The sequence below is a fragment of the Eleginops maclovinus genome, chromosome 8 (genome assembly GCF_036324505.1).
Source record: "Eleginops maclovinus isolate JMC-PN-2008 ecotype Puerto Natales chromosome 8, JC_Emac_rtc_rv5, whole genome shotgun sequence".
Taxonomy (NCBI): Eukaryota; Metazoa; Chordata; class Actinopteri; order Perciformes; family Eleginopidae; genus Eleginops; species Eleginops maclovinus.
In genome coordinates this window covers 14,355,690-14,374,937 of record NC_086356.1, presented here as the reverse complement: position 1 = coordinate 14,374,937, position 19,248 = coordinate 14,355,690, and the positions used below count along the sequence as shown (strand labels likewise).

The window sequence follows — 19,248 nt, the reverse complement described above, 5'->3', positions numbered from 1 at the left end:
TTATGCTGAGAAAGAATTTCCCAAATTGGAATCATTAAAGTAATCCTATCTATCTATCCTATGCAACAATTAGCCCACCAACTGTAAACTTTTCAACAGGAGTCTAACAGAGACAGACGGCTCTCAAGGTAGCAGCCTTGGTAGCGGCGGGTTATATTTGTCTTTAACACATATGGGTCACGGAGGCCCTAGTGTGCAGACTTGAAGGGGGACGGTTGCTTAGGGATATTTAAAGGGTTCACAGCTCTAATTGTGATCAGAAGTTAATGTTTCCTCTGAAGCATGATTTTAGCTGTTTGCAGTTGATCATGCACAAATGATAAAACACTCTTTCTATCAAGTTTGAATGGCCTTTGTCAAATCTATTCGCTTTAATCTGTTTTAGCCTTAGAGAGATTGCTGCTAAGGGAGGAAAGAGAGTTTAAGTCATTGCCAGGTGGATTCAATCAGCTGTCAAACAAGCCTACATGCATATGCAAAACAGTTGGTACATCATGTGGCAACCAATAACACCCTACTGGAAACTTTCTGATAGTGTCCTAGAGGAAAGAAAAACAGAAGGCATACATTGTCAAAGAGACTTAATCAGACTAGTTAAATGATGTTGCTGTTTTGACCCTCCTTAGTGACTTAACGCACCATTGACCTTTACATCATCCCAAGAAAGTTGGCATAAGCTTTACTGGCAAGCACTGAGGCAAATGTGGAGTACAGCAGCTGCTGAAAGTGCAAAAACTGGAGACTGAAGACAGACAGATGGTAGTCTGACACATGTTAAAAAGGAGATTAAAAAATGGCCTGCTATTCATCAGCGTATCATTAAGGTTTAAGCCAAGAGATTTTTTTATCATGCGATCATTAATGAGTGTAATTATAAACATATATCACCCATTACTGTAGTTGTATGAGTTCTCATCAACATGTCTAGGAAATGTAATATATTGAAAGTCCATGGCTAAACCCTTCACCCTTAACAAATATTGTCCAATCCTAACTTAGCAATGGTAAATCAGGTTGTTGACAACCCTACAAGGTCTAATGTTAGCCTAATTAGCCAGATAGCTAAATCTAACTTTGTAACCGACGTGTCGCCTGAATGGACTGAATTGTTTTAAAGGTAACTCAAAATGTGATACATGTCTGTTAAACCATTGCACCATTTCGGTCAGTGATGCGAGCAATCACAGGATGGGAAAAGCAGCAGATACAGGTTTATTGAGTGCACATTTTCCTCAGCAGAGTGCTCCCTTGCGGCTGTTTTGACCGGCCACTTCCTGTGGTGCTTGAAGATTCCCTGCCACTGTCCCTACCTGACACCAAACAATTTTGACAGTTTGTGCAACACTTGATATGCTGTAAATCGGGGGAATTTAATACCCTTCTTTTTACAGTTTAAAATGTATGATTTAGGTAACTGTGTTGTATTTTACCCAACCTAAAAATAATCTTCCCTAGGGTGGACTTTCATTTCCCAAAGGATGAGACAGACTCAATATCCTTTCCTCAAAAGAAGCTAAATTCAAACAAAGCCATGTCAAACAGCAGTTCAGGCTTTCTGTTGGCCTCAGTACTTTCCCATATGGGGAACAAACACACTGTGCAAGCACTGAAACAAGCAAACTCCCCGTGCTGTGCGAAGAGTCCTGTATGGACAATAAGGTCTGCGGGATTACATTTCAGCGATTTTACAATCTCATGAAGCCCCCTCTCTTGTTTAGACCTCTATACTGTATATCCGTATTTCCTTTGTGGTGGGTATATTGTTATTCATGATGTAGCCAACACATGGTGCTTCTGACATCCTTCACACACGAGGAAAACAATTATTCCTGCATGCACCGCATGCTGTGTTATCCTAATCTGTATAATGCAACAGCCCTCTCAACTTTTTACAAGCATAGGTCTATCATCACAAGTATCACTTTACATCAAATGTTTGTATCCCAGGAAACAATTGTAAATGATTTATATACAATTCAGAGCCATCTTGGCTGCTCTGAGAACAGCTTTCATCACTAAAGACACATCCGGTAGCTGTATTCTATGATTTCATCGACAGATGCACATTTTCAAACCACCAACTAGTAGGCAGCCCTGATCCCGAGATGGCCTGGCTCAGCATCAATTTTATTGAAGGACAGAGACACACAAAGAATACTAACCTGTGCCAAAAGACAGACAAACACTAATGGCTTATTGAAAGATTTGTACACTTCATAGAAAAGGCAGCCCATTCAATTTTCCTTTTACTTGTGGAATTTATTCATTTGTATTAGTCTGCCACAGAGCCACGCATGTATAGCCTCCTGCTAACAAATAACAGAGCCTGCCACAAAACCTTAGGGGGCTGATTCGTGACTATCTTTATGTTTTCTTTTTTGAGTGGGTCAGGTATGTGCAAGTGTTTATGTGTGTGTTTGACTGTCTGTACTGTATAACGAGCTGGTGTGGTTTTTTTATAGTGAAGGTCAGGGTGTCTCTTCTCTATGGTCAAAATTCTCAGGCGGGCTGTGAGAAATTTCTGGGATATTCTTTAACACAAATCAAGACAGAATCAAGTGTTACTAGACCAGAGCAGATGGCAATGCAGAGCGCTTGCCACTTTATAAATGAAACACTTCATCATCCTGCCATACTCATTATTCTACAGATCAACATGTCATCACCAAACTTAAAAGGAAGAAGTCTAGTTATATATCTAGTTTTACTGCTTATTATGTTGTTTGAGAGTCAAGGGGCAAAGATATATGGATACACAAACAGACACCTGCAGACACAGGGATACAGAAAGCAAAGGGAGGCTGGTTCAATCTGCTGCATGGAGAAAAACATTCAGGTTGACTAATGTGTTTTTGCAAAGACTTTACATCATGAATGTTCTTACAACCATACTGTATTAGGTATCATCTGTTGGTACACTGTGCTCACAAGTGTCAGAAAATGAAGAGTTACATATGAAATCCAGGTTTTATATTTTTCTTTCAGCTGGTTGGGTTGTTGATTAAGCCTAAGAAAGGTCCATGAGCTAGCTTTTGTGCAAAACGTATACATAACAAAACTGTGTATCTGTGCTGGCTACTAAACTGTATACTAAGCAAAAAATCAGAAGAGTGAGTCAGTGAGAAAGTAATCATTTCCCTCTTTTAGAGTGACTAGCAGCAGTGACTGAACATCTTCTGTCATTTTCAAATGCTTAATGACAAAGCAGCTCTTTATTCTACTGCATGGTTCATGAAATATAGGATCCATTACCGTATGTCCGTTATTAACACATCATTAACACATAATTCTGTTAGATATGTCTGGTTAAACCCACAAACGGTTTTAAGAAGATCATAAAAATTCTAAAAATTCAAAAGGTCACAATTCATCATCCCATTCATACATGCCATTTATCTCTGTGGGGCCATTTATTACTTCGGGAATAGACCACAGTGTAATGTACATTTTAAACAGTGTTTCTACTCTCAGCTATTATTCACATTGAGATACCCTTAAGTCATTTACCATTTTCCACTGTAGCAGTGTGGGTCAGTCCCAGCAGTGCTGTTAACTAGGCTCTGTGCAGGAGGCATGAAGTTGTAAAGGGGCTGCGGCACCAGACTGGCAACACAGCAGGATGCACCATCAACAGATGGTGCATCAACCCTAGACTGTGATTTATGCTGTGTGCGTGTGTGTGCACACTTCCAGATTGTTTTAACTAAAACTAACAAGTGTATTAGAGGCAGCAGGGATACAGTGGTTCTTCCTTCAAATACTAGTGTCGACTGTTCCTACAAAATGAAAATATCCCCCGATCGCAGGTAATAGCTTTCACGAATGTTGAAATAAGGGCGCTGAACACTTTTTTCCACACAGAGATCCAGTACAAAAGTAGAGCAAAGATGTTATAGAGATGGACAAAAGACTAAAAAGGTAGGATTTGCCCCCTATTTTGCAAAACAAGTGAAAAACTAGAGCAGAGAGCGTGTTTATACATGCTCATGCATACAGGACATGCTTTCTGGGATTGTGTGCATGGTACCAGAGAGATTTTTGAAATCACAACAGCAGCCCTGCTGCACTTGTACTGGTGCTGCCTTGAATGCTGCTGGGCTGCATCTGGTCCTCATATGGACCTGTGGGCTGTTTGGACTTACACCAAGGCAAGCTCCGCTAGGGCCACTGACAACATGGCATTGCTTCGAGCTGACAGCAGCAAACTTTGCTTCAAGTTAGCACGGAATGATGAGGTTAAAACAATCAATTATGCATATGGGAACAATATGTGAAAGGTGTTGTTGTCTACAAGTGCACTCAGGCCTACAATGTGTTTTGTGTGTGAAGGTTTTAGAGCCAGGTAAGTGTTAGTCATATTTGTCTGTATGAGTACCGTATAATTAGTAAGCAGAGGACCACATTTTTCTCCAGAGGGGTCAAGCTTAACCTGCCATACAAAGTACATTAACAGTGCTTCTGAGTCAATGCCTCAGCAGCAACAACAACTAAAACAATTTCAGGGCTTTTTGCCTGGATTCTGATTTAGGCAACAAAACAAGGCTATAGGCTACGTTTAGGAAAATATCATGGCTTGGGTTAAAATAGGCCTTTAAAGGAAGAGAGCCTGGACGGTTTCTCTCTCCCATGTGTTTAACCCACCCAGTATGAGACTTGATACAAAGGGTTGGCCAACAAAACCAAAACCAAGTGACGCCTTTTAAATTGCGTAATTTGCAGTCTTTGCTTGCTTCTAATTAACGATCCCAACGAATTCCCGGAAAACGTCACTTACCTTTGTCCGGCCAGCCTGCTGCTGCACTTTGGTCCAGGCGGTGAGGGCGGAGGGCGGTGTGCAGGTGTGTTCACTGGGCAGAAGTAAATCCGTTTCTGTAACAGGAAAACAATGAATGACGGATTTGTTTTGGTTCTTTTTTTGGCTCATTGCCAGGAGTTGGTACGCTAACAGGCAGTAAGATGAACCGCGCCTCCTTTCTTGGTGAGCAAATGACTAGCGAGACTTTATTTTTGAACCGCCGTGAGAGATTTTGGCTTGTCAAAGTAGGAAAAGCACAGCAGGGCCTGCGTGCACAATACTTGGTGTAATTAATGGTATTAGCGTCATCTTTGTTTTTGTAGGCTGAATGTCTGCTCTGAAAAAGGCCTGTGCTTTCAGTGTACGCGTGTTATGAAGGAGCCTGCGTTAAAGGTGCAGAATGCCACAAATCACATCAGTTTTGCAGGTGGGCCTTTTTAGTCATTAATCAAAGTGCTAGAAATCTTTAAGTTTTAATCTATTGATACTGCAAGTCAGATAATAGCAAAAGTTAAATCTATAATGTTCGGAAAAGTTCATTTCCATCTAAAGGTTGTTGAAAGTCTTCAGTCGGGGCCTAAGTGATCCAACCAACAGATAAATAGTGCCATCTATAGAGCCATGTTGCTTTAATGGCGAAAAATAAGATATATGACATGATCATAATAATTCGTATCCCAAACTGAACATAACCATACACTTACAATGCACCAGAGACCCCCGTTCAGATTTCCTCACTGAATAATGAGGGCTTTGTCATAAAAAAAACAAAACCTCATAACATCTAAAAACATTGCAGCTCAAATAAAAAAATCGGAGTCAGAACTGTTACACAGAAACAAGGGAAATACTTTGGGGCCAACATGTGTAGGTGGGTGACACAAGAAGTTGATAAAAGGGATTAGAGGTTTGGCCTGTGCTCTTGTTGTCTGGTTCATGAATTCCTCCTCCCACACTTCCCCTTCTGCCCTCATATCTTTGCTCTCACTCAACACTCAACACTCTGTCTGCCTCGAATTCTGCTTTTGAAATAACAACAACATTTTAAACCTCATGAGTTATTAAAAAACACAGATAGTTTAAGTGTGAGGTTTTGAGAAATAAAGGTGTCACATTTTTTAGAACTAATAAGACATTTGAATACTGCATCCCTGTACAAACAACACACTACTTAAAGAAAATATTTAATTCAGGCTGGGATGGTAATGATACCATTACATTTCCATGAAAGTACATTTGTGTTTTGTTTACAAAATCTTGCAGAATATTGTTGATTTACTTTAGATTACTGGACTTCTGAAAGAAAGCGTTTTGGCAGCATCTGTTCATAATATGATCCAGCATGTTTTGTAATATGTTCATAGTTTCCCTAATTGGAATTTACAACTTCCGCAACTGTTTGCCTTTTTCAGATTAGAATTGCTGCAATGGACGAGCCCTGTGTGTCCCACAGCAGTCCCCAGCGCAATGGAGGTCAGGCCGGCTCAGAGATCCAGCGGGAGGGACGGCCGAGTGTCATCAGGTGTGGGTGGCTCCGGAAGCAGGGAGGTTTTGTCAAGACCTGGCACAGTCGCTGGTTTGTTCTGCGAGGGGACCAGCTCCACTATTACAAAGACGAGGAGGAGACCAAGGCACTGGTAAGGCTGTAAACAAACTGAAAGACTTCACTTTGCTGTATCACTCACTGACAAAAAAGTCTTTAATCATACTGAAAATTGTGTTAGTACAATAGATATTTCATCCATTATGCATTATCAAATACCAGAACTAACCAAATAAAGTTCCACAAAACAATCATTGAGTTTGGGCCGCTTTACAACTATGTACGCTTGTAAGCTAAATCATCAAACAAATATAATGTCTTTAAGCTGACCAAGCTGGCAAATTGAAATGATTCCAGCAGTGAACTCACTTGTTGTCTTAGAAAATATGATGACCTTTTAGACATTGTTTATGAACAGCTGATCAAATAAAACGTTCAAACTGCAGCTGGAAATATTCTGTAATTTTTTGGTTAGCATACACTATTCCTATACTACTATTAAAGTAGTTCTCCTTGTAAATTTATGGCAAATCCATCTACCCCAAATTAACATAATACAAAATACAACACAAAACTGTGAAAATTTAGATTATCTACCTTTTGTAACAGGTAGCCATGTTTTTTGTCGTTGTACACCTGAAAAGCTTAGATGTTGAATGTTGGACATTTTACTTGTCAACACTGAATCAGTCAGGTTAATTGATTTGGAAAAAGTGAAGCCCGCTTGCTCATTGGCACACAAAGACACATGAGGAAATGAGTCAGAACTGGACACACAGCTCTTTGTCCATTAGAAATGGAATAAATGTGTTTTTAATTTGAATTAGTTTAACATTCATTATAAGTCAGGAAGTCCCACAATTACTCAAGACTTATTACAATTGTTTATCGCAGCACATTGCAAGACATCAGATTGAAACAACTGAACATCTGAAACAAAATACGTTGCAAGATAGAATCTGAATTCTCTTCACGCTACAGGATAATCTGTGTGAGCCATCAATCAAAACTCAGCCTCAGACTGTAGATCCCATTACAGATATTCGGGGCTCCCACATGTGCTTTATAGCGGGTAAAATAATCCTCCACTATGTCTTCTGCCAATGTCACCCCATCCTATTACAGAGAGTCTGTATACCATGGATCAATGAGCTGAAAATACCGAGAAATATGTTTTTTTAGGGTAAAATAAAGGGGATTGTTTTAGGACAAATATAGCTAAAACCTAAATGAATGTGTGTTTCATTTTCATTTTGTCAAGCAAAATACATCATAAACATTTAAGTTCCTAAGAAACTTATATAAAGCTGAAAATATGATATAAAAAACATTGTATTGTAGTAGTAACAGCCTGAAATTTGGAAAACAATCAGGCTTCAGTACCAGAGATCATGCTGTTTTGGGCAGGTTGTTTTATATGGCTCCTGCTGGTTTTAAGGTTGACTCTATATGATACATTGTGTATAAAGGATTTGCCCATCACTTGGAATGAATCAAGAAACATGCTTTTAGTCTCAGGCATTCAAATTACCATGTTTCTGAAACAATGGACACATGGGGGTCTACGGAGCAGATGCTATCACGGATAACCAAGTCCGATTGTAATTCAAATACTCTCGTTTGTTTTGAATGTTTAACTGTAAGTCAAAGTAAACTGTTGTGAGCTTGTTGTCACTGGAGCCAACACACAAAACTATCCTAAAAGAAGAGGAGACAAGGAGTGATGCAGACAATAAGGCCGTCTCTAACGTTACTGTAGCCGGGCAGCCGCTCGCACTGAGCATGTGTCGACTGAACAAAGAGGGAGACAGACATACCATAGACATGTCGAGGAGAAGGGATACATTAATCATTTCAAAAGGATAGTTGGATCCACTGGGGATATTGAACACACAACTAAGAAACGGAAACATTTAAATATGTTTCATTGATTTATGTTGCTTCTTATTATACAGCTGTTCAGGGATCAGTTTCCTGGAATTGAGTGTGATTGGAGCCAGAGACGACTCAAAGATTACTAGTGATGTTAAAGGAATACAGTAGTTCAACATCTTGGGAAACACTGTAGGGTTATTCACGATTGACTTTCATATTTGTCCGTTAAAGATAAAGCTCCAGCCAGGAGATGATTACTAGCTAAGCTTTGAAAAAAAGAGTGGAAGTGAAGGTATAACTGCAAACAGTATCATGCTAGCTGTTATACCTGGTTCAAGTCTTTTATTCTAAGCTAAGGGCTGACAGCTGATAGACATGAGTCAGTGTGCAGATTTGCAGATCTCTGTTTTTATTAATCAGTGTTTGTTTCCTGATTTTTCACTTCCTCATTGACATTTAACTGCTCAGCTATTTCATGTTGAGTATAAACCTTTTGCAATTCTACTGACCAGCTGTTTCACAACAGAGGCTTTGTTCTATGTCTGTAAAAAGAAAAAAAAGAAAAAGGACAACCCAAACAATATCCACAGGAGAATTTAGCACAATTGGAATCTTCATTCTACTCCTCTACCCACACAACGTCGTCTGGCTGATTTCCCAGCAGCTCAGCTCAGCCGAACCCGAGCCACACCAGCATCAGCAGCAGGTCTGAAGGTTAAGGCTCCAGACCTGAAGGTGGGCCGCTGGCCAGATAAAAAGAGACTAGATACTTCTTACTGCTATTTCTGGGTTACTCTGGTTCTTAAGCTGCTGTCTACTGGAGCAAAAACTGTTTTGCCTTAGTTATTTTGGCTGTGAAAATCCTGTGGGAATGATGCAAATGCTATCAGCTCTTCGTAATAATTTACAGTCACTGACAACAAATAATGTGTTACCTTTGAAATATTCTCGGCATCTCCATTTTTCCATTCAGCCGCTCTATGTTTTGTCCTTTCTTGCCTACTTCTGAAACAAAGCCAACATAGATTAGACACCTAGAACTGCTACTTTTGGCACAGAATGGGAGATTTAAATAAAACTAGGTCAGGCACAAAGCAGTACGTTCAATGCCCTTAAATCTTTGTGACCTCCAATGCAGAGCAGCATGGCACAAAACAACCTCCTAACAAGACACGGTGCCCAACAGAATACAAGAAAACTAGTCTGGAGTTTGCAATGTCCTGAAGAAAAGGACATATGTAGGGCAAAGAGGAGGGAGAGATGAAGTTGTTCCTTCAGCCTCCGACAGGATCAGAGGACCAAGATACATCCCGTAATTTAAATTAAATCTCCCTGTCCGGAACTACAAAAAGAAGTGGTGTGAAGACATATTGAGATCAGCTATTAATTAAATCTCTCACGTGCTGTGAAGTCTCCATTTGTTATCTGTCACATTAGACTAATTGCTGCCTCCTCATTGGGAGAAGGAACATCTGCCCCTCACTGTTGCTTAGGGAAACAGACGCCAACAAAACACAGACTGATAAGACACGAACATCAACATATTTAAACACAAAGGCCACATTTTCCTGAAGCAGCCTCTTCTGGCAACACTTTAAATTGGTTCCTTTTAACCTTGATGTTATTTTCATAACCAACACTTAAACCTGAAATCAATATTGTTTTATGTAGTTTTTGGCCATAGCTGACATTGATTGATCCGATTTCAAATTGATGCTAACTATGTTAGAATGCAGATGTCTATATACACAATACAGTTACACTTTTGTCATTTGGAGCTGTTAATAAAGATATATACCTCTGCACACCAGACTATGTGTCCGGTGATAAATATTTAATGTAATCAAACAATTTAGTGGAAGTTGGACAGAAGAAAGTTGTAATCAAGTTAATATTTCAGTAGTAAGCGAGTTATGCTTCGGCCAACAAGTCCAATCTCTGTTCAGCTATTTCTTTTTGTTGTTTCCCAACTCCTGAGGGAAATATCTAGCTATTTAGCTGATAACTGCTCCACTAGATAGTTGCAAGGTGTGTTTGTCTGCTGGCCGGAGCTGTGCAGGTAGCCCACGCTTGTTTGTATTGCTTTTGTGTTGAAAACAGTTTCTTGCAGCTCCTATAGACAATCTTTAAGAGTGGTGAAAAGTAAACTGAACTGAACTGAAATGTTGCTGAAACGAGTTTCAAACATTGTTCAGAGCTGAGGAGACCCATCAGTTGTCATTACTAGCAATGTGTTATGCATAATGCATTGTTGTTTTATCATTTCATATACAAATATTGATTATTTCTGCTTTATTTTATTGGAAAATGCTCACTTGAATTCTCTTGTAATGGTCTTTACAATACCCTCCAGACCTAAGGATCCAATTGAATCTGTACCTAGTATTTGTTGCTGGTGTGCATTATGATTTTTTGTTTATATCGCATGGTAAATACATACTGTACTGAACTGGCAACAAAGGTAGAATTTCAAGTACCTGTTACAGAGAAATTGTCGTACATGCGTTGTGTTTTAATGCTGCCACTCAGAGGACTTCCGATATTTGTAGATAACATTTTTTAAAAGCGCATCTTATTATTGTCAAAACAGGAACCATGTTGTGTCCCGTACAGTCGTGCCAAACCACTCTGAGCAACTTCTGGAATCTGAAGAATGGGAGTCAGATGGAGGTGAAAGGTCACCGAGAAGCCTGCGCAGGGTACGGCACGTGTGGGCTTAGCGTCAACATGCCATCTGCCTGCCCTTACTTGCCCATGGAGATGTATGCACGCACAAGCATGCATGTACTCGCTCACATTCTCTCACACAAACGCACACATGCACTCAGATTTCATCTGGCCGAGCCATTGACAAAAGACAGACTTCATTGAGCGGGTGAAACGGTATGATTATTGTAATTTAAACCACTTATCATTGCAACTATATTCCAGTGGAGTATACGAGGCACCATCATGAATGAATGAGTTGTGAGTGAATACATTGAACCAATTTAGTTTTTTTATAATGTATTTATAAATGCAGGCCATATTAAAGCTTGATTGTGATGTTACGATTCTAGCCATAACAAGTCTTACAAGTTAGCCGATTAATATTTATAGCACAAGGGCACCGTGTCTGGATTCAAACAAAATGATATAAAGAAAAGTAGTTTAATCAGAAGTTTTATGAAATCAATAATGCAACAGTGCAACAACGCACTGAAAACACTTTGTTCCCGAGCTTCAGCTGTAAACTGTTTGACCTTGGCATTTAAAGGGAGTAAATAAAATGCCACTGCAGCTCCGTAATTATTCATTCTGCAAGACTGTGTCGCAAAACATTAACACTGTACCATTTGTCTGAGCCTCGCTTTTGCAGATACTCTGTAGCCACTTTGGAAACGGCCAAAGGATGGTAAAACTTGTGACTTTTACGCTACTATCTAACCGTAGCAGAATGTATACTTGTATGTGTACTTGCGAGTTGTGAAGGTTGCACTGAGTCACATCACATCCAGGCGTGATCTAGCTTGAATGTCAGAGGAATGTGGACACTATCCAAACACCCCTCTTGTTTACGTCACTAAACGTACAACTGACATCATATTCTCTTGCAAATCCAAAACACAGACGTCACATTTAGGTGTTACATTGAGTCTGGGTCACAAAAGTCATACTTAAAGCCAAATAAGGCATCTTCTCATACATTATTACTCGGGTTAGACAATAATATTTAGGCAGAGTCCTTTTCTGCAGCAGGCATAGTACATTTAAAGCAGGAAAAATATCTCGTTTCAATCATTAAACAGTTCTGGCTGTCAATATTCCAAGTAAGCAAACTATACACAGAGACTATTCCCTGTATGGGGAGTGAATGTCTAATGAGCTCTGTATTGATGGACAAAAAAGTCAATTAACTCTCACTGGACTTGCAACCAGCTCAGTTGTCTAAAACTGTCTCTGTCCTCTATACCTTTGGTGGTAACTTGTATACATTTTAGGTATGTGCAGGTGCAGGGGGAGCATATTACCTCACAAGAAGTGAGTATGCAGCTGGTGAGGAGCTGTCTGGAAGCACATCAACATTTTCAACACAGAAGGAGCTTCAGTTTGTACCCCTTGGCAAAAGACCATGTCCGAACTAAATTACTTCTCATGGCATGTACTGGCCTCTGTATTATCCAACAGAATATACTTGTATCGCGTTGGTTGATGTCTGTCGTTTTTTGAGAATTTAACTCACTACAGTTTAATCAGTAATTCTTTAACTATTAATGGATAACAAGGACCTGATTCAGCATCTTTTAGATCATCGTTTTGGCTCTGTCACCCTTAATTGTTTTTGTCCTCCCAGCTACATCATTTTTGATAGGGAGTTGTTTTTGGACAATTTCTTTTGCCATTGTCAACAATATGTAGTGATGTTGATAGATGTTTTCTAACTAAGGTGACAAGTCTTCTAATTCCTATCCTTCTCAAATAATAAATGAGTTGTAGCAAATGCGAACAAGCTTAGAGAGACATTTTGAGGTACTATAATGAAAACTATACTTGTTATTCTGTGTGGCAGGTCGCTGCACAGTCAGCAACATAAGTGACCCGTCAGACAAAAATGTGGTATCAGTGGTATCAGTTCACGCCATATAATCCATTCCACTGTGTCCCCTTATACGCCCCGGAGGGAGAGCTGAGAGCAGAATCCGGTTTCAGAAATGCACAAAAGATATCTGTTGTAGTTTTGTAGTCTGTCTTTATTTCTGTTTTCCTGTGAAGAACCTGAACTATAAATCAAAGCTGTGCACGAGGTTAGCATTTCCTTGTAGGGTACTCCACATCATTAGCTTTAGAGAAAGCTTTATAGCAGGAAGGAAAGAGCTTAAATTACCAATGAGGGGACGTCAAGCAAATGTGAAAGAGGATCATATAAACACACACTCTATGTACTTACATTTACCTTGACAAAGACGTTGGTGAATGACAAGGCATCTCAAAAATGAATTGTCACATTGAATTCCCTGTAGGTATTCAGACTCTCCTGAGGAAGAATCAGTTTTTAATACAGATAAAACTCAAATTAACAAATAAAATATATCATACTATGGCAGCCAGCCTCTTCATACGATCTACACCTTATTGCAATCCTTTCCTTTGGTCCAGCTGGACTAAATGTCATCCTATTATCACTTCAGAAGATATTCTGTACATCAAGGCTTTATTCTAGGCTACTTTTTCTTTCCTGGTAGTCAGTGATATTTAAGTCCTGGGGATGTTTATCATCTAAGACACCAGGCAGTCTGCTTTGAGTTGTCAAACAAACAGCATGGGGCACGACTGCAGTGGAAATACAGTAAAGCTAATGAACAGGTATATGGTTTCTCTCTGTTCTACAGAGAGTGCAGCTGTGCTCTAGTTTTAGAGGAGGGACTCGACGGTAACACAGGGTCCAGCTGAACTAGCTGCAAACTAATTTAACTGGAAAATAGATGTGCAGGAACTTTGCAAGGCAAATGAATGGTGGCGCCTGCAGCTGTGCTCTACTTTTAAAGGTGTTGAGATACTGAAACTGGGAGTTCAGCTGAAAGAGCCATAAAACTAAATCATAGGACACATTTCAAACTTGTATCTGAATACATTTTATTTAGAGGCGCCTTTCAAAACACCCAAGGACACCTTACAATTCATAAAGACAGGTTTAAAACTGTACAAAAGGACAGTAACAGGGAACATGTAGTGAAACAGGGGACTTGTAGCACTACAGTGAGTAGGCTGATCTCAACAGGTGGGACTTGAATATGATGATTGTGTCAGAGTGTCGGATGTGTGGAGGGAGAGAGTTCCATAGTTTGGGAGCAGTGCAGCTAAAAGCACATACTTTCAGTGTGTCAATAAAATGACACAGCACTTTAAATGTAAGTATATCTATATGCTTAATCGTCCTCATTTGCAACTGAATTGTCATAGTATTATACAGTAGGACACAATATGACTTACAATGACATGTCAGTTTGTATCTGCACATGTTTTGTTTAATGTAAAAAATATGAATCCATTAAATGTATACATTCAAGGGAGCGGTCAGACTTTAATAAGGTTAAACAAAGACATTCCTTATATACTGTCAGTTTACTAAGGTTAAAACACATTTATTAAATAGATTAAATAACATTTATTATAGAGATTTAATAAGTTGACTAAAGATATTGCTTATATATATTTAATAAGGTTAAATAAAGACATTAAGAGACGCTCTGCACTGCAGAGGAATCTTTAGGACAGATAAGCAGTGCATCATAAGAGCACATTTTTAATGACTGTCCTTACATTTACAGTATTCTATATAACATGCATTTTATTTCAGGTTTTGGCTTGAAGCATGATAACATTTGAGCAGCATCATTAAACAAATGTACATTCTTGAATCATAAAAACCTTCTCTTAAAGTTTGACGTTTTAAAGTGATCTGTGTCCTTCAATCTCATTCATGTTATTTTTTATAAGATTTCACAGTAATTGCTTTGGAATTTCATCAGATTAAATAAGACAGTTTGTTGGCATTTGATCCGATTTGAGTTGTGAAAGAACCCATCCTACTGTATGTTTCCTTACATGTCATGATTTGAGAAATGTCTGACTGGCAGTTTATGTTTAGGTAATGATATTTTATGAAACTTTATACATGGGAGTTCTTCTTGGATGAAGATAAAAGGTCTCTGCGTCAGACAGGCAGCAACAATTGCAGCAGTGACAGGTATTCCTGCTAGGACGTGACGGGACACTGTGAATTTTCAAGCTGCTGGCACATAAATAGTTTTACTATGTTGATGCTTTTTTGTGTCTTAGGGATCTTGGTAGTTTTGGTATTGATTTGCTTTGTGAGTCAGACCATTCTTTTTCTTTGTTGTCTGCCTATAGCTCCCAGATTTTGCTGCGCATTAGATATGTGTTAGAAGGTCTTGGGTTTGCATTTAGTGCCAGACATTGTGTGCTTTTCATAAATGCTGCATGTACTGTATGATCATTCATCTATTTCACACTAGAAAAACACGTAGGAACTAATGTCCATTACCTGTGCATTCTTTTTTTGTCACTGTTTAAAAAAATGAATGCCACTCACTGTATTTAGCCAACATTTCACGTACTTGTCTAAAAGATACGTCCTCGTTTTATTAGTTTGAGTATATTAAGTATCCTTTCCTCTTGGTTTATCATGTCTAATATCCCACATCAGTCACGCACAGTTAATCCACCAGATAAATAAAAAATATAGAGAAGTTCTCACTTTTTTCCACCCTATGTGTTTGACAGGCATATTAATATTTCAGTGAGAGTTATGCAGACGCAGCTTTGGGTTCACTGGGTATTGTACTCTGGATTTTGAACAGAGCTACCTGTTTTATAACTGTGAAATAATGATGACATTTATTGGATTGATGGACTCAGTGGAGCGATGAAAGCAGAACTACCGTTTGTAAATCTTTGCCACATAAAAAGACAAGTCTTTAGGGCAAAAATACAGACTTGAAAATTGGGACGTATGCACTTACACGCTTTCAGGAAAATATAGAGAACGTCTCCAGGTCTCCCACTGAGTTTGACTTCCTGTGTCTGCAAGGTCACTGAGGCTGGAGCGCAGTCATTACTGGATTAAAGGACCGCTGACCAACCCGCCAAGGTTTAATGAGCACTTAAATGACCTGTTGCACCAATAACTTCTACTTAACTGAGCATTCAACCTGAAATCCATCATTGCTCCACAATTTATTGATCTGTATTTAATTTTCATGCCACATGTCATTTTTTCTTCACCATCAAACCTTATCATTGTTATTTAACAAACTAATGTTATCTATGAACTTGTGTCCACCATGTGTCCAGAACAGAATATGGTGGCTTAATTACTTTTATTCTTCAAGTTTCGAGAATCTTTATTTTTATTCACATCAGGTCACATGACTACTTGTAGCACCTTTTGAGCTTCTTATCTACAATTTCACTGGTTTGGTTCACACTCACTGTTCTGGTAGTATCAGTTTCTGGGGCAGGAGGCAGCAGTTTTGAGCTGAAAATATATATTTATATTTTTTAAAACCTGCTGAAGCTGCTCGGCACAAAAGGGCAGTTAAAGTTAGCTGCTCTGTGTAAACTGGATGAGAAAGCCCTGCCTTCTGTATCAGGCAGAGGACACACTTTATTGCCATTAACTCATCAGAACATGTAGATATAAACAGTGGGTTGCATGTCATGGTGTACAGGCTGTTTACTGAGTATTCCTATTATTTTTATTAGGAAAGCCAATCTGACCTAGTGGTAATTAATCAAACATCTAAGGCTGCAGGAACTATGAGGCACACCATTACATCCACCCTATAACTGTCAATAAACTCCAAACAAACGTGACGGTTCACAGAGATTCAATAGCTGCAGTTTTTTGCAGGATGGTCAGAAAACTGGGGGAACTGGAATCACAATACAATCAGTATTATGGTATTTAGTTGCAGTCTTAACTAAACACTTTGAATTTGATTTCATTTGGAGCGTACTGTCAGACACAGCCTCAGAAACAGCTTAGCAACCTGAGCCTCCTGCTGTCGCTTCCTTCAAACAGATTCCTCTGAGCCTCTTCTGTCCCATATGTGTGTGCAGAGCTTTTTGGTTGAGAACAAAAGATAAGTGGGCTAGTGTCATTACACTGTTTCCCAAAAATTACTTCATCCTTGTTAACGACGATATAAAAATGCACAGAAAACCCCAAAATGAGTCGGGTTCTTTTCCTGTGTTGGGTTAGGCCAGGCTACTCTTTGCTTTGTAAATATTACGCTGTCTGTGGTGGGGTTTGTCTGCAGCAAACAACAGGTCACCAGGGAGGATGTCAGTATGGAAAGTGTGGCTGTGGCTTAGAATCAGAGGGGAGGGAATCTCAGTTGTTTTGTGGCTTTGCAATATGGAGCAACTACACAGGTCCTTTTCTTCTTTCTAATAATATACACAACCCATACGGCACACATTTTTGAAGTCTGTCTCAACCACACACGAACCATTGAAGTCATCTCCTGTTTCCTTGGATCCAGTACAATGTGCATGACAAAAAGATCTGTGATCCAAGAAGTTCTTAGAGAAGTTTACAATCCCAGGACACTGAAGCTGAGCAGATTCTCTTGCAGACAACCACATCAAACTCTCAATCCTCCAATCAGGAGCATGTCTGTCCCGTCTTTATAAGCGCTTCATCTGGGCCTCAGGTAGGGTTTCCACTTCCTGGTTGTCACAGTTATGGCTCATTAAAGAGCCCTCTCTCTGCAGGAAGGAAACGGACTCCCCTCAGATCCTGTTAATGTGTTTGGTTCCTTAATACTGATGCTGTCACCAATGCACATCTTGTCTGCGTTAACCAGATAAAGGGCACCCTAATGACTGGCAGATGCTGCATGGTGGCACGGATGTAACAATGTTAATCAAGTAAGAAGTCACTGTTTGAATCCATAAAGGGTCAACCTGCAGCTGGTTGTGTTGTAGTCCTTGTTTATAGTTTCCCATTTATCTGTAAAGAACAATTAACTGCAGAGTAATTACTTCCAAGTTAAAGTAACGTCCTATAGAATTACCACGTGCAAGGACTTGGTGATTTACTGCGCAGTTTGCCAAGTGTGTGGCGTATGTAGCTAAAATACAGTCTCTAAAACTCCCAATTTAATTAATTAGGGTTACATCTAATGATTTGTTTAATTATATGGCAATTAAACATTCATTTTAATGATCATTTGGCCCATTAAATGTTATAATTAATAAATAATGAAGCGCTTAGAGCACCAGGAAAAGCGCTATATAAATAACATGTGTTATTATTATTATTATTGTTATTATTATTATTATTATTATTATTATTATTATTATTATTATTATTAATAATATGAAATATATGAAAATGGCACACTCAAACTGCTTGTTTTTATAAAGACCCCCCCCCTCCAGCCTCTCTCACCTACAGGAAGTCCCGACAGTAAGGTCACTGAGAGGGAGAGTCTGGAAAAAGCTGATGCTGAGTCTCCTGCTATTTAAAGAAGAGATTAGTTGGCCTCCAGTGTCACACAGATGATGTATCATTGTGGACAGAGCTGAGGCAGAGATGGTGATCCGCTATAATGCTGCCACTTTGCCACATTTTGTAACAGCTCAGCTCCATCATCCCGACCCGCCCATGGGGACCTGTGTACAACCTTTCGACCGGCAAAGATGCTGATATACTGGACATGATAGAGCCAGATCCTTTGACTAATATGTCAGTGATTCAAACATATTCCTCCCGTTATGGTAAATGAGAGTTGGTGTGCTTCTGAGTTCAAGAGTGCAGATGATAAGGTCATGCAGAGTGAACTGTTTAGATCAAATGGCAGATGTGCAGAAACATGTAAAAAAAAACACTACTAATTAAATGCATCTATGACTCACAACAGCTCTTAAACTAGCCCACATTTTAGCATCAAAAGTGTAAAACTTAAACAATAAGGATGAGTGTAAAGGGAATAAGAAGCAACCAATCTTTTTGTTGGATATACTTAACTGAACAGATGTATTATACCGAAGACGTTAAGTCAGCATAGAATCCTAAATGTTTTATCCAAAATACTCTGATTAGAGGGTTTCCTCTAAACTGTCTGATGTTGTTTCTCCATAGGGAGCCATATTCTTACCTGGAAACAAAGTTACAGAACATCCAACCAGCGGCGATGAAGGGGGGAAATTTCTCTTCGAGGTCATTGCAGGTAGGAAAAACACTTTTTTTTCTCCTCCATTTTAACTAAGGACAAAATGATGATGTTATGTTGACTGAAAAAAGAACATTTTGTTCACTGCAGCAAATTGTGTGAGAATCATCCAGGATTAAATCATGCCAATTACTGGTTTTCTCTTTTTTGCTGTGATTGCAAGCACAGAGAGTTAATGAGGTATGCAATAATAGATTATGATGTATAAACTGTTGCTGATAGTTGAGACGAAAAGATTGATGCTTTACTATCTGCTTTGAGAGCGGTATCTATCATCTCATCTGAATCTCCTC

General features: G+C 39.2%; 1 protein-coding gene across 5 annotated transcripts in view; it reads left to right on the top strand.

Moving 5' to 3' along the window:
- Nucleotides 1-19,248, top strand: part of arhgap24 (Rho GTPase activating protein 24) — a 58,653-nt gene that overhangs the window by 3,426 nt on the left and 35,979 nt on the right. For 2 of the 5 annotated variants that reach the window (XM_063890245.1, XM_063890243.1), the window contains exons 2-3: nucleotides 6,208-6,432; nucleotides 18,865-18,952. In XM_063890245.1, coding sequence (XP_063746315.1) covers nucleotides 6,223-6,432; nucleotides 18,865-18,952 — 298 coding nt within the window. In that variant the 5' untranslated portion in view covers nucleotides 6,208-6,222. Of the gene's footprint in view, nucleotides 1-4,836; nucleotides 4,979-6,207; nucleotides 6,433-10,861; nucleotides 10,976-18,317; nucleotides 18,469-18,864; nucleotides 18,953-19,248 lie in introns of those variants that run through there. The other 3 variants (XM_063890244.1, XM_063890252.1, XM_063890250.1) reach the window with 3 other exon arrangements.